At 36.3% G+C, this 13,048-nt stretch overlaps 1 protein-coding gene across 4 annotated transcripts in view; it reads left to right on the top strand.

Annotated features, from left to right (window-relative positions):
• KLHL31 (kelch like family member 31) overlaps positions 1-11,089 on the top strand; it is a 32,913-nt gene extending 21,824 nt beyond the window's left edge. For 2 of the 4 annotated variants that reach the window (XR_014490653.1, XM_083348055.1), the window contains 2 exons: positions 8,023-8,081; positions 10,555-11,089. Coding sequence is in view for 1 of the 4 variants with exons in the window: in XM_083348055.1 (XP_083204181.1) it covers positions 8,023-8,081; positions 10,555-10,561 (66 nt within the window). In the remaining 3 variants the exon portion in view is untranslated. Of the gene's footprint in view, positions 1-74; positions 1,406-3,083; positions 3,155-8,022; positions 8,082-10,554 lie in introns of those variants that run through there. The other 2 variants (XR_014490654.1, XR_014490655.1) reach the window with 2 other exon arrangements.
• Positions 11,090-13,048: the final 1,959 nt, after the last annotated feature.

Below are 13,048 nucleotides of genomic sequence, written 5' to 3'. Positions count from 1 at the left end.
ATAGTACTCACTCCTTCTCTGTCCCAAAATACCTATGAAAAACGGTAATCTTCTCTTTCACAATTTCCCCGCAGCAATTCATTTCTCTTCCACCTAAACCTCTCTCAGCTGCCTTTACAAATGCGAATATTTTTAAACCAACCTTGCACAAACGGATGTCCCCAAGAGTTACTGGCTTCCAGACAAGACAATGGCAACTTATTGAAAATGAGGAAAGTTGCAATGGGCACACCTACACAGAGATATGCTAATTTGTTAGTAAGGGGATTACTTGCAAAATATTACAGGGATCTATATACATTAAAACAAGTATTTCCATAAAATGCCAAATACTTTAAAACTGATACAATAAGTATTATGCATAAATCAGATTCAACCAGTTTTTAATATGTAAAATTAGAAAATGAGTAACAAATTGTGTTTTACAGTATATGAGCTATGTGTTTTTGTTGAGAATGATCCATATAGTTAGGATATTCCCTAATAGATCTTTAGAAGATCTATTGCTGGTTGATAATGATGTTGCCAGTGTCAAGTCTGCTGCATCCGAAATTTGTCGAAAGCTTTGTAATGTTCACTAAGACAGATTTATGGCCGATAGTTAACTTACTCCTTGCATATGCAATAATATCATTTAAAGTAGGCACATTCAATCTGCAGCCTGCAGACCATATCCAGACCTGGCCAGCTGGTAATGTGGCCTCGGACACCCATGATTTCGGTTCTGGGCTGTAAACATTTCTTGTTGTTGTTTTTTTTAAATGCAGCTTTAGCAATTGTGGGTGGAATGGTAGTTTTGATTCAAGATTTATATCTACAAATCCTTGAAGCCATTAAGGCTTATTTCATATTTTAATAACTAATTAAGTGTGCTCACTTGCTTTCACCCTCAGGCCATGATAAAAGTATTTCATCCTATTTATATGCACTTGGGTCAGACATATTAAGGATTCAATTCTCTTGAAATTGTTGATTTTTTTTATATTAATTAAGTCTAAGTTTATTGAAAACATTTTGTTCATAGACTGCTCCATACGTTGAAAAGGTTGATTGTGTTGTTGTGCACCCAGATTGTAATATATGCTTTATCCAGACATGACTAAGACACACAAGTTTGATCTGGATACAGACCAGAGGCTAACATGAAACCTACTCAGAGGTACTTGTTCTGAGCAGAGGTTTTGGGGCATGTTGGCAGAGCTATTGAGAAGGGGGTGGATAAGCCATGGTTTGTGATGATGCAAGCCAATAAAAAGAGGAGAAATGAGCCATACAGAAATGGGAGGGGAGGCAAAAAGTTCTATTCTTGCATTATTTGCCCCACAATGTTACCTCAAAAGTTTCTCAGCCAAAATCCAGAACACTCTCATATTCTCCTAGATCAGGGGTTTCAAACTCAATTTCATTGCGGTTGCCCTCAGGGGGCTGGGTGGGCATGGCCTACTGGGTGGGCGTGGCTAGAGTGCATATGGCCTACTGGGTGGGCATGGCCAGCTCTACATCGTTCGCATCAAGGGTGCCTATGGGGGCCCGGGCAGGAGTGGGACAGATCTGAGGGTCTCTGGCAGAAGGAGGGTCTCTGGGCCAGGGCCAAGGCAGTGGGGGCCGTTCCCTCACTGTTTTCAGGATGGCTTCGCGGGACACATGAAACCACTTCACGGGCCGGATCCGGCCCCCAGGCCTTGTGTTTGACATGTCTGTCCTAGATATTTTTTCTCAACCAGATTTCTGGATTTGACTCTGCTCCACTCAACAGGTATAAAAAAAATATGTTCATGGAACAAAAAAATATTTTTTCATTTTCTGCATAAACCCAATTGCTTCCCATTCTTAAAAGTAAAACAACCTGCTGTTAAAAGTATGGCTGTACCCATCACCTGGCAGTGTTAACTGATTTTTAATTATTATAGATGTAACTATTTTTATTTGTACGATGATATGATTCACCATCCAGAGTTATTTGTTGATTAAATTGATTGATTAAATAAATAAAAGGGTGAAGCTACCTTCTCAACAAAAAGTTTATTGTGCAAGAATACTGAAACAGGGCAATAATTGCATATTTTGAAAAGAGTTTTAGTTAAGGGTCTTTATTCCCAGGTAACAAATCTATCAAATTGTATTAAACTATGTTTTAGGCAAGGAGGTTTGAATATTTTCCTCAAATTTACAAGGGCAATTTGAAAGTAAACCTCCATGACAATCAATGACAGTCACTTGCAGATACAGAACTTTTATTATACACATTAGATTAGAAAACTACAACATTACATTACTTTTCGACATAATCACCATTCAAATTGAAGCACTTGCCACAACATCTTACAACGTTTGAAATTCCTTAGTAGTAGTCGCTCGGTGGCAAATCTGGGCTATGGGGGGTGTGTGATCAGAAACATCCCAACGGAACTGCTTCAAAAGTTCTTGGATGTGTCTAGTGGTGTGCGGGCGACCATTATTGTGAACCACACTGGAAGTCAGCATGCCCTGACGCTTGTTATGGATGGCTCATCTGTGTTTTTATAACATTTCACAGTAGACTTCTGGATTGATGGTAGAACCACGCTCCATGAACTTCACTAGCAGTACTCCTTTGGCATCTTCACATTTGGCAGGATTTTCTATGGCACCACTTCCGGTGTGGTGTTGGTTCACGATAATACTTGCCCACACACTGCTAGATGCACCCAAGAACTTTTAAAGCAGTTCCATTGGGATGTTTTTAATCATCCCCCCAGCCCAGATTTGGCGCCAAGCTATTACTACTAAAGAATTTCAAACCTTGTAAGACATTATGACAAGTGCCTCAATTTGAATGACGATTATGTCAAAAAGTAATGTAATGTTGTCATTTTCTAACGTGTGAGTGTCTGTCATTGATAACCAAGCTGAGGTTTATTTTTGAATTGCCCTCGTAATAAGGGGGTCAATCAAATACTTTCCAAATCTCCTCTGCTACTCTCTTGGGGATCAGCTTGGGGAAACCTGTATGTGCCCTGCCATCATGATCTTGAAATTAGCAGGAAAGAAATTGATAGGGAAAAATATTCCATCTAAATAACCCTCACATTATTTCTTCATAGTATCCTACAAAGTGAGGGCTTGATTTCATGTACATATTTCATGTGAGTCCCTCAGTTGCCATCAATGTTTGGTAAGTTAAAATGAAAATTAGTAGCTTCAATGATGAAAAAGGCAGATAGAAGGAGGATAGAAAAGAAGAGTCAACTGATAGATAGGATTTAAGAAAAATGTGACTTTTATTCTGAGCCCAATTACTTTTTGCACTGATTACATCTATTTCCTCTAACCTGCCTGACATAGAGCCTGCAGTACACTCCACAGGACTCAAGAGTAGCCCTTAGTTCGGAGGAAAAAATTACACTAGATTTTCCTACATGTAGCTTATAACATAGCCTGTAATTTGATTCTAAATGGCACGTTCAAAAATATGCTAGGTACATTCTCAGTGAGTGAACAAATGCAAACAATTTCAAATAATAGGGCAATTATTTCTGTTTTCAAAACTTTCCTAAAGGCATTTGCAATCAGAGGTACAGCACAAGCAAAAGATTAACCCTTAATTACTGTGAGCAAAAGTTGCTGCATATCATCTTAGGAAAATTACATGCACATGTACATTTTCCATAGGGAAATATCTGTTTGAAGTGGTTCCCCTCTCAACATTGTTATCTGTCAAGATTCCTGTAGGAAGGGATTCTCATTATCATCTTCAAGGTCTAAGAAATTTTTAAAATCTCAACAATCCTGTTTGAGTTGTGGAGAAAGTGTCAGAATTGCCAATCACAAAGCAATACCTATTATTCTTGTTTTACAATTTTTTGCTCTGTCATACTCAATTGGCACAAGATCATAATTTAATGATTCTGACTCTTGCACAATCCAGAGAAAACATGCTGATCTTTCTCCTCTCAATGTCACATGAGGCAAGAAATATCATGTATCGTTATGCATAGCATATTTTATCTGTTCTATTTGCGTACCATTTTTCCTAAAGCCATCCAGTAGAGCCCAATTTTAAAGCTTGTGATCATTTTATGTGGACCCTTCTCTTATAGTTCCATAAAAGAGAAACCACCACCAAGAAGTCTCTTAATTGTGTAAATGAAATACTGAATCCCCCATCAGAGGTACATTGTCAGATTTCCAATGACTGTGATAGGGAACATAGTTTTCTTTATTCACATGCAATGTTTTCTCCTTACAAAATAATAATTAGTATTATTATTGGAACTACTCATTTACAGCCTTAGCTACTTCAGAATTATATAGTTGTATATTTACTGATAAGCCCATTAGATTGCCAATATTAAGGAGAAAATGCCAATAAATAGGATCTAGTAGATACTAAATGCAGAATTTGATATTTGAAAAATTAAAAAACAGGTTGACAAAAGTCACGGTGAGTAAACACTGTACAGTATTATCATTAGTGAACATGAATGAACTTACAGGAACTGAGGAGCACTTACTGACAGTCCTGGCGAAATGATGTACAAAGGTCACAAAGTGTAAGAAATGACAAACAACCAAAAAGGTCACAATGAGTTAGAAATCATAAGCAATTGAACAATCACCACTGGTATTTTACCGCATAACTATCAGTAAAAGCATTTGTTCTTCTATTCTTGTTGAATAATATACTAGTGTATTAGTTAACATATTGTATGTATGTATTTTTAATTTTTCCCTGTAAACCGCCCTGAGTCCTACGGGAATAGGGCGGTATACAAGTTTAAATAATAAATAAATAAATAAATAAATAAATATTAGCATTTAAACAGAATTATTTTGATGGATTTATCCATATCATTACTTAGTTGGGGTCATGCAATAGAATGAACCACACATTAGCCATTCACATTATAACCCAATATGTTGAGTGAATCCAGGCTGCATAGTAATACTTCATTGTGTTGTAATAATCTCAAAAATGTGATGAGTAAACTGTGTTCAGTTATGTTTTTCATGCAAACCTAGCCAATATAGTAATGACCCATATCATGAATCCAAATATTCCATCCATGAATTTGTGTACACTGAATTTAACATTGAATTTGTAATACTAAATTTAACTAAACTGTTTAGCTATTCTGGGTATTCATTAGCCACATGAAAGTAATCAAAGTTACCTTCTACCTACATTCTTAATATCACCTTTGGTCTTACATTTAAATCAATTGTTCTGTCAACTACACAAAGTCAAACTGTCCTGAAATGATTATCACGTGGTATTGCCTAGAAAGTAATATCATTGAGAATATAAACTATTTAACCCAAACCTACAGATTTTACTCATGGGACATGAAATATAAGATAATATTGGATTAAAAAAAGAAATAAACTTTTTTATATCCATCAATAATGAAGTTTGTTGTACATAAAACATTGTAGAATAGAAATAAACTATAACTGCCAAAATGGAGAGATATGAACATTAGCTATGAACAGTACAAATATTTAGCATCCTATACATCTTCATTTTGAAACAGGCGTTTATATTTAATTTATATCTACAGAAAATAAACATTTAATTATTATGTATTCAATGGATGTTACCAGAACTTTGGACAATGACCAGAGATCTTTCAGTATTTTGTTATTGAATAGTGATTTTTTTCCCATGATTTTCAACTGGCAATATAGATTTTTTCCTAGCATTACATATGGTAATGCAGTTGTTTTGACCACTGAGCATGTTTGTAATTTTGAGGAAGTATGAGGAGGACTACCATAGCATCATGGTATGGACTTCATACAAAATAATTCCACACAGAGGGTTGCGATTTGCAAAGTAAACGTGCTATTTCCCCATAAACAAATCTAATATTTATCTTCCACTTCAATAATTTAATTTAATTAAAAATCCACATACCTTTCAATTCATAACTAGAACTACGTATTTGTGAAAGCAGTCATAATGAAAAACAATGCAAATTGAATGAAGCAATTTGGATGGATAGATAGATAGATAGATAGATAGATAGATAGATAGATAGATAGATAGATAGATAAGATAGACAGACAGACAGACAGACAGACAGACAGACAGACAGACAGACAGACAGATAGATAGGAAAACAATGTTAAGATTACTACAGGACTTATATTACTAATTTCAGCTTATTTCCTGCTTCAAGAAGGCACACAACCGCTCCATCAATTTTCTTTTTTTAAATTAGTTTATAATATAAAATACAAAAATATGAAAGCAAATAATAGGAAGAGTAGGGGAGGAAAAAGGGAAAAGTGTTGAAAAGAAGGGAAAAAGAACAAAAAGGCATTGCCTTCCAACTCCTTTTGGTGCAGTAGAATAAGAAGTAACACCAAGCCTCAACTTTTTACTTTTACATAATAATATAAACTAGCCATTTCTATAACAACAGATCTAATCAGTAAAACCCCAAATCAAAGTTTCATTTTTTTCCGCCTCAAGCACAAATTCCAGAAGCAGTTTCCAAGTAGAAAAAAAAGTACTTGTGTATTTTTCTTCTATCAAAGCAGTCAATTTAATCATCTCTGCTAATTCCATCAGCTTTTCAAATCATTCATCGATTGTGGGGGTTGAAATGTCCTTCCATTTTTGTGCATAGAGTAATCTTGCTGCCATCAACATATGTAACATCAAACTTCCAAAAATGTTTTCCAAGTCTTTTTCCATTAACCTAAGAAAAAAGTTTCTGGTTTTATCTTTATATTCACTATGAGAACTTTCTGTATTGGAATATGAATCCTACTCCAATATTTCTTTGCTTTATCACATGTCCACCATAAATGATAAAAAGTCTCTTTTTTACATTTGGATTTCCAGCATTCATTTGAAATGCCTTGATACATTCTTGATAGCTTTTCTGGTGTTAAATACACATGATACATCATCTTATCATCTTAATGTAAATTCTCACATTGTTCAAGCTTTACATTATATCCAGAGTTCCTTGCCCACTGAATCATACAATGCTTTACTTATTTACTTTTCAAATTCAAACTCAATAAAGTTTTGTAGACCCTAGCAATAATACGTTATATCAGTACCGCACAATAGGGTTTCCAATTCATTTTTAACAGAGTCAAACCCATAGCTCTTTTTATCTAGTTTAAGTCTTTCCTTCAGTTGTAAATATGTAAATGAGCGGCAGACATGTCCTTCGGATTCTAGCTCCTCCTTAGATTTGAGGATAGGATCACCAAAGTTAAAAGTTATTATTTTACCATAAGTCTACCAGTCCGGCTTCACCACCATTTCTTTTCTAAAAAAAAAGCTGCCTAGGGGGACAGAGGCATCCTCGTAGAAAACCTTATTTTATATTTGTTCCAAACTCTTAGAATGACACCTCTTACCACGTTCCATCCATTTTCAGCAATAGCAGTCAGAAGTTCTGGAAGCTGAGAAACTGGATTCAGAGATCATGTTCCTCAACCTTTTATCTTCATGCATGAAAAAAATTGCACCAGTTAGAGAATTCTGTGTTAGCTACCAATGCTATGAACCAAAGGTCTTCAAACTCGGCCCTTTTATGACTCATGGACTTCAACTCCCAGAATTCCTCAGCCAGTGTGCCTGGCTGAGGAATTCTGGGAGTTGAAGTCCATGAGTCATAAAAGGGCCGAGTTTGATGACCCCTGCTATGAACAGATGCAAGGTCTGCCATGCTGAATTAAAGCAGATTGCCAGCACTAGTCAGAGCCATGAGAAAGCGTATTGTTTTCGTTGGCATGTCTCATCCTCTTACTCACTTGTATCAGTGCTAATGAAAACCACTTAGTTACTGTGGAAACAACATACTCTTATTGAGACTTCTGTTTTGTTTGCTGAGGTACACAGTGATGTCTTTTAAGGGTGGGACTAAAAGCCTGATGCTAAAGGCAAGGATTAATCACGGCATGATTTAGCAAGGTGGAAGTGCTGGAAGATTCTCCTGCTCATTAAGTCATGAAGGCAGTAGTGAAGAAAAACTTGACTTGAGTCATCATACTTTCCTTCTCTGTTGTTTTATACAGGATACCAGGTGTGGTAACAGCAAGAAGCATATGACAGCATTAGAAAGCCTTGATTTTAGGTAAATTATCATTGTTGTTATGGACCGTTTTTGAGGTTTGTCAGTGTAAGCCTTCTGTTATAGATCTCAAGTGAGAATCAGGAGCATCAAGACCAAGTTCATAGTTTATTTCTTTAATGTTTCTTTATAAATTAAAGATGACATAATACAGTATGGATAGAAGTAGACAGAGAGATAAATTCTCACATTGCACTAACATATATTAACTCATCTTGCTTTAATGTTTCACAAACCTTTGTGATCTAGACTTTAGTGTTATGGTCTACAGAGTGAATTTTATCACTCTGGCTCTTTCAACAAACCATGATAGGAAACAAGGACTACCTATAGTCCAAAATATTTGGAAAATGACGATTGTTGTCTGGCCCAAATATTGCTCCCATTTCAAATTTTATTGGAGTTTTCACACTAGTTTTGAACATTTCGGCTATGGCTAATGATTGACTTTTTAAAGTGTTATAGGAAACAGAAGGCTGCAATTAAAAGGCTCTCCTGAGCACTGTAACCTGCTTTACAACTGAAGCCAAATGCCCATAGTGGGTGTCCTCCAAGTCTACTTTCTTCTATACTTCTATCCATATACTTTCTTCTATACTTCTATTTTCCAATACATTATTACTATTTTGTAGGAAAGTTCCTCACCTGGCAAGTTTCTGAACCTAAACTGAAGTCAGCCTGTGGTATTTTGAACTAATGTTATACTCCCAGTGTCCTGGCAAGACATGTTTTTCTGAGAAGATGATACTGGTTACTACAGCAAGATCATGGCAGTTCTCCAGCAACTTGTGCTAATTTGAATATTGGTGTAGATAGAGAAGTCCCTTTGAGCTACAGATATTGGAGACAGCCCCCTAAGGGCATTTAAATACAAGTTTTTTTTTTTAAAAAAAACCTAAATCAAACTGGAATTAAGGAGAAAGTTCCCAACAGTGAAGACAATTATCCAGTGGAACAGCTTGCCTCCAGAAATAATGGGTGCTCCATCACTGGAGATTTTTAAGAAGAGACTGGACAGTCACTTGTCTGAGATGGTATAGGTTCTCCTGCTTGAGCAGGGGGGCTGGACTAGAAGACCTCCAAGGTTCTGTTCTATTCTATTCTATTCTATTCTATTCTGTTCTGTTCTGTTCTATTCTATTATCTTGGTTCCCAGGACACACTAGTTAATCACACAGTTTATGATGCAGCATGTAACTTGGTTCCATAAAACTGGGTTAGGAAAATGGTAAACTATTTCACTCCATACCTATAAAGGTATGTAATTGGGTTTTGTAATCCTCCATTTAAATATTATGATTCCAAGAAGACATTAATTTTCCTGCCAACAAGCTAATCTGACATACTAGGGAGGTTCCAAATGCCCTATAATTAAGTCAATGAGGCAATAATGAGCAGGAAGTTCATGGGATGGATAAGAAGTCTGAAAACAAATCAGCACAGAAAACAAGAACTAAAATGAACTGCTTTGTAAGAATGGAGGCTAGCTTTCTGAATGGAATTTGTACCTTATTAAAATAAAATCGAAGCTATCCAGACTTGAGACATCTTGGCAAATATAGGCTCAGATTCATCTCTTATCTCATGGGAGGTAATGCACATAAAGTACAACCTCTAATTCCTGAAGCCCAGGGGTGAGAAAGCTGTGGCACTCCAGGTGTCGAATTACAACTTTCAACTGCCTTAACAATTGTGGCAAATAGCTTTGCCCCAGCCCATTTACTAACTGTAAGCTACTTGTATACGAAGCCAAGAATAAACTTTGGCTCACAACAAGAATAGGAAGAAGGATAAACAATGGATAAGAGAAGGATAGAAAAATCCCCAGGTGCTCCTCTTATTTTGGAGGCACTGCTAAGGTATCTGCCACACTTTCGAATTGCAACAGCCCTAGTAAGCTTCTTCAAGTGTCCATTGCATGTTTAGGAGGAAAAAAAACTGTGAAAAAACTTGCAGTTTTCAAGAATATACACACACACACAAAACATGTAGATTCTGTATGAACCTTTCAGATAAGTAAAGGGGCTCATAGTTCCATTCCTCCCCTTGTGACCACCTGTTAACTGGATCAGAGTGTTTACTTTCAGGTCAGGGTATATAGGACGTCAACATAAAATGTCTGAAAGTGCCCTCTCATCTGGTTCAAATTAATAGTCTCTATTTGCTTAAGTAACCACAAAGGGTGGAGTAAACCTAAGCCATAAACCATAATTACCAACCATCTTTAGTTTTATCTTAGCATAATGTATAAGCCTAGTTACTGTGATTTATTAAAAACCACAACTGTGTTAACTCAGAGCTGATGAAATGTGCAGTGACCCATATAAATGTGGACACACCAAGCTTTATCCATTTAACACAATGACAGGAGCTGCAATGGCTGCCATATAAACTCAATTCAAGAATCCAGCTGTCACTTTTAAAACCTTAAATAGTTTTGGATCTAGATATTTCTCTGACCACTTCACCTTTTCAGAGCTTAATCAGCTGATCCAGTAACATCTGGGAGATTGTTGAAGATCCTACCACTTGAAGGGAATGTTCTGTTCCAAGGTCCTGAACTCAAGCCTTCTCAATATGGCTTTTGTTAGGTATATGTTTGTGGCCTAACTGGTTGGGTTGGCAATATATATGAACTACGATTGTATCATTGTTATAGAACTGTAATGTATCACTTTAACTATGTAATGCATTGCATCATAACTTCTAATGATTGGCCAGCGTTGTTTCCTACGGCCATAAGAGGGAGCTAGAGACATAGCTTCTCTCTCTCTGTTACGTTCACTCTCGCTTGCTGTTACTTGATGTTTATCGTGGTTTGTGGGTTTGCTACTGTTTTTGCTAAACCTGTAGAACTGTGATTTTGACTTACGGACTGGTAAGAAGACTTTGTATCGGATAATCCTTGGACTGTTGTTATCTGCTCTTTTTCATTACTCGTGTATGACCTGGACTGTTTTTTCCTTGGACTGTGCTATTGTCTTATCCCACAAGTAAAACTTTTGTACACACCTCAGTGTATCTGTGTGGTTGCTGTGTAAACCTAACTACTCTCAGTATCCTTTTTTGTGCAAGCTCTCTTTCGCTCAAGAGTTGCTCTGCTCATCCTTGTCAGCTTTGGAAAAGTTCATCCCTTGATATCTGGAACTCTCCTTCCATACCACATTTTCAGAGAGGCATACAAACATAGAACTTCAAAAAAGCGTTTGCTGTCCCAAATGATTGCACATTAGACTAATTGTATTAATTTTTTTATTTACAATCAAGGATCAGCTATATAAACAACCAAAAAAGAAAATTTGGTCAGGTTGTCTTTGATGTTAACTGTTATCTTGTTTTGACCACTGCAAGAATACATTTGGATCCCACGTACATGATTGATTTTGTGCCATCAAGTGTTTGTCAGCTCTCACCAACCACATATATAGATGTTCTCCATAATGATTTGTTCCTAACTTGACCTTCCAGATCTTCCAATAGTGGACCCATAGCCATTTGTAACTGCTGCTGGTTTCCCCCTTTTTTTTCTTTCTACCAGTATTAGAACATTCTCCAAAGAGGAAGCTCTTTATATATTATGTCCAATGGACAATTTGAACTTGAACTATTATGAACAACATTTCAGCCTGGATATAAAACATATCTATTCTCTTAAGTAAACTTGGTAAGAAAAAAAGGGAGATTGTCATCTCCCTTCAAAGATTCTTTAAAAAGTTACAATTAAAAAGGTCACGGTGGATTGTTTTGTCTTCTATGGAATCATAAAATAAAGGAATATTGGTATACCTGCCAATAAATAATGCATATGAATGTTGTACCTGGTTTGAAAAATCCTTTCCTTGTGTTAGAGGAAATACTGTGAGGGTTTGCAAATGTCTTGTAGATTCCCCAAAGCCTGTATCTAGCATATTTTTGAAACTGAGTAAACTGAATACAGACTGGTATTTCACATCATCCAACATTTGTAATGCCAGCTTTTTGACTTGAACATAGTCCAAAGTTAATAGGGAACCTGCAGACACCTCCAAAGTTCTTAATTTCTACTTTACTGCCTTTGTTCATAGTGAGAGATAATTATCAGCTAAGATTAGCAGTAGCAACTCTACAGAAAAAAAAACAATATTTAACCAGTAAAACACTAATAGTCTCCAAGCCCTGTGTTCAATTTGGGCACCCAATAATTAAGGTTGAGTGATCCAGGGTGTGACAAATAAAAATCTTAAAAGCTTGGTTTGTGTTGTCTCCAGAGTGTTTCCTTCATATACTGTATAGGCCACCCTGAGCTACGTAGTGTTTTAGCATCAAGAAAACTTTAGTGTTGGAGGTAACACTTCACCTCTAATTAAAAAAAACATTTTTTGACAGCTGGTCTAGATTTTGAGCCACTTGTTTTATATATACATGATGGGCTTTTCAGGATCCCATCATGAAATACTATTCCTAGATGTAGAAAGCGTATACATGTTCAATCTTGTTCTGTTGAATTATTCAGCTTTGTTGTTTTTTATTTGGCAAAAACCACGACCTCAGATTTCTTAAAATTGAATACAGCAATGCACAGCTTTTCAATCAAATGAAGTAATGGAAAAATATAATCCACCATTAAGCATCCAGTTCAGAAACTACTTTGATCACCACTCATCAAGCCTTCAGATTTGATTTAATCAAATATTTTTTTATTTTATTTATTTACTTAGACTAAAATGTCTAATAACCTATCTTCCAGGTCCCCTTTGTTGACTTCCTTAAAGATTGGATCCATTATCAACAGTCTCCAATCTTTGAGGGGATCGATATGCATAAAAAGGAAGAGAAGAAGAGATGCCCACCATCAGTTCAGTTGAGGAAGGATACAATCATTACCACTGGTTTTTCCTGTTTGACAGCTTCAGAGAGCTGATGGCCATTCATTTATTTTTGTTACTAGTGGTTGCTCAGGGACACCAGAATGGTGTGGCATATAAGTAATA

The sequence above is a fragment of the Vipera ursinii genome (assembly GCF_947247035.1).
Source record: "Vipera ursinii genome assembly, chromosome: 1".
In the NCBI taxonomy this organism is placed as follows: Eukaryota; Metazoa; Chordata; class Lepidosauria; order Squamata; family Viperidae; genus Vipera; species Vipera ursinii.
Note: the sequence above shows the minus strand (reverse complement) of the source record. Positions and strands in the feature narration are given on the sequence as shown.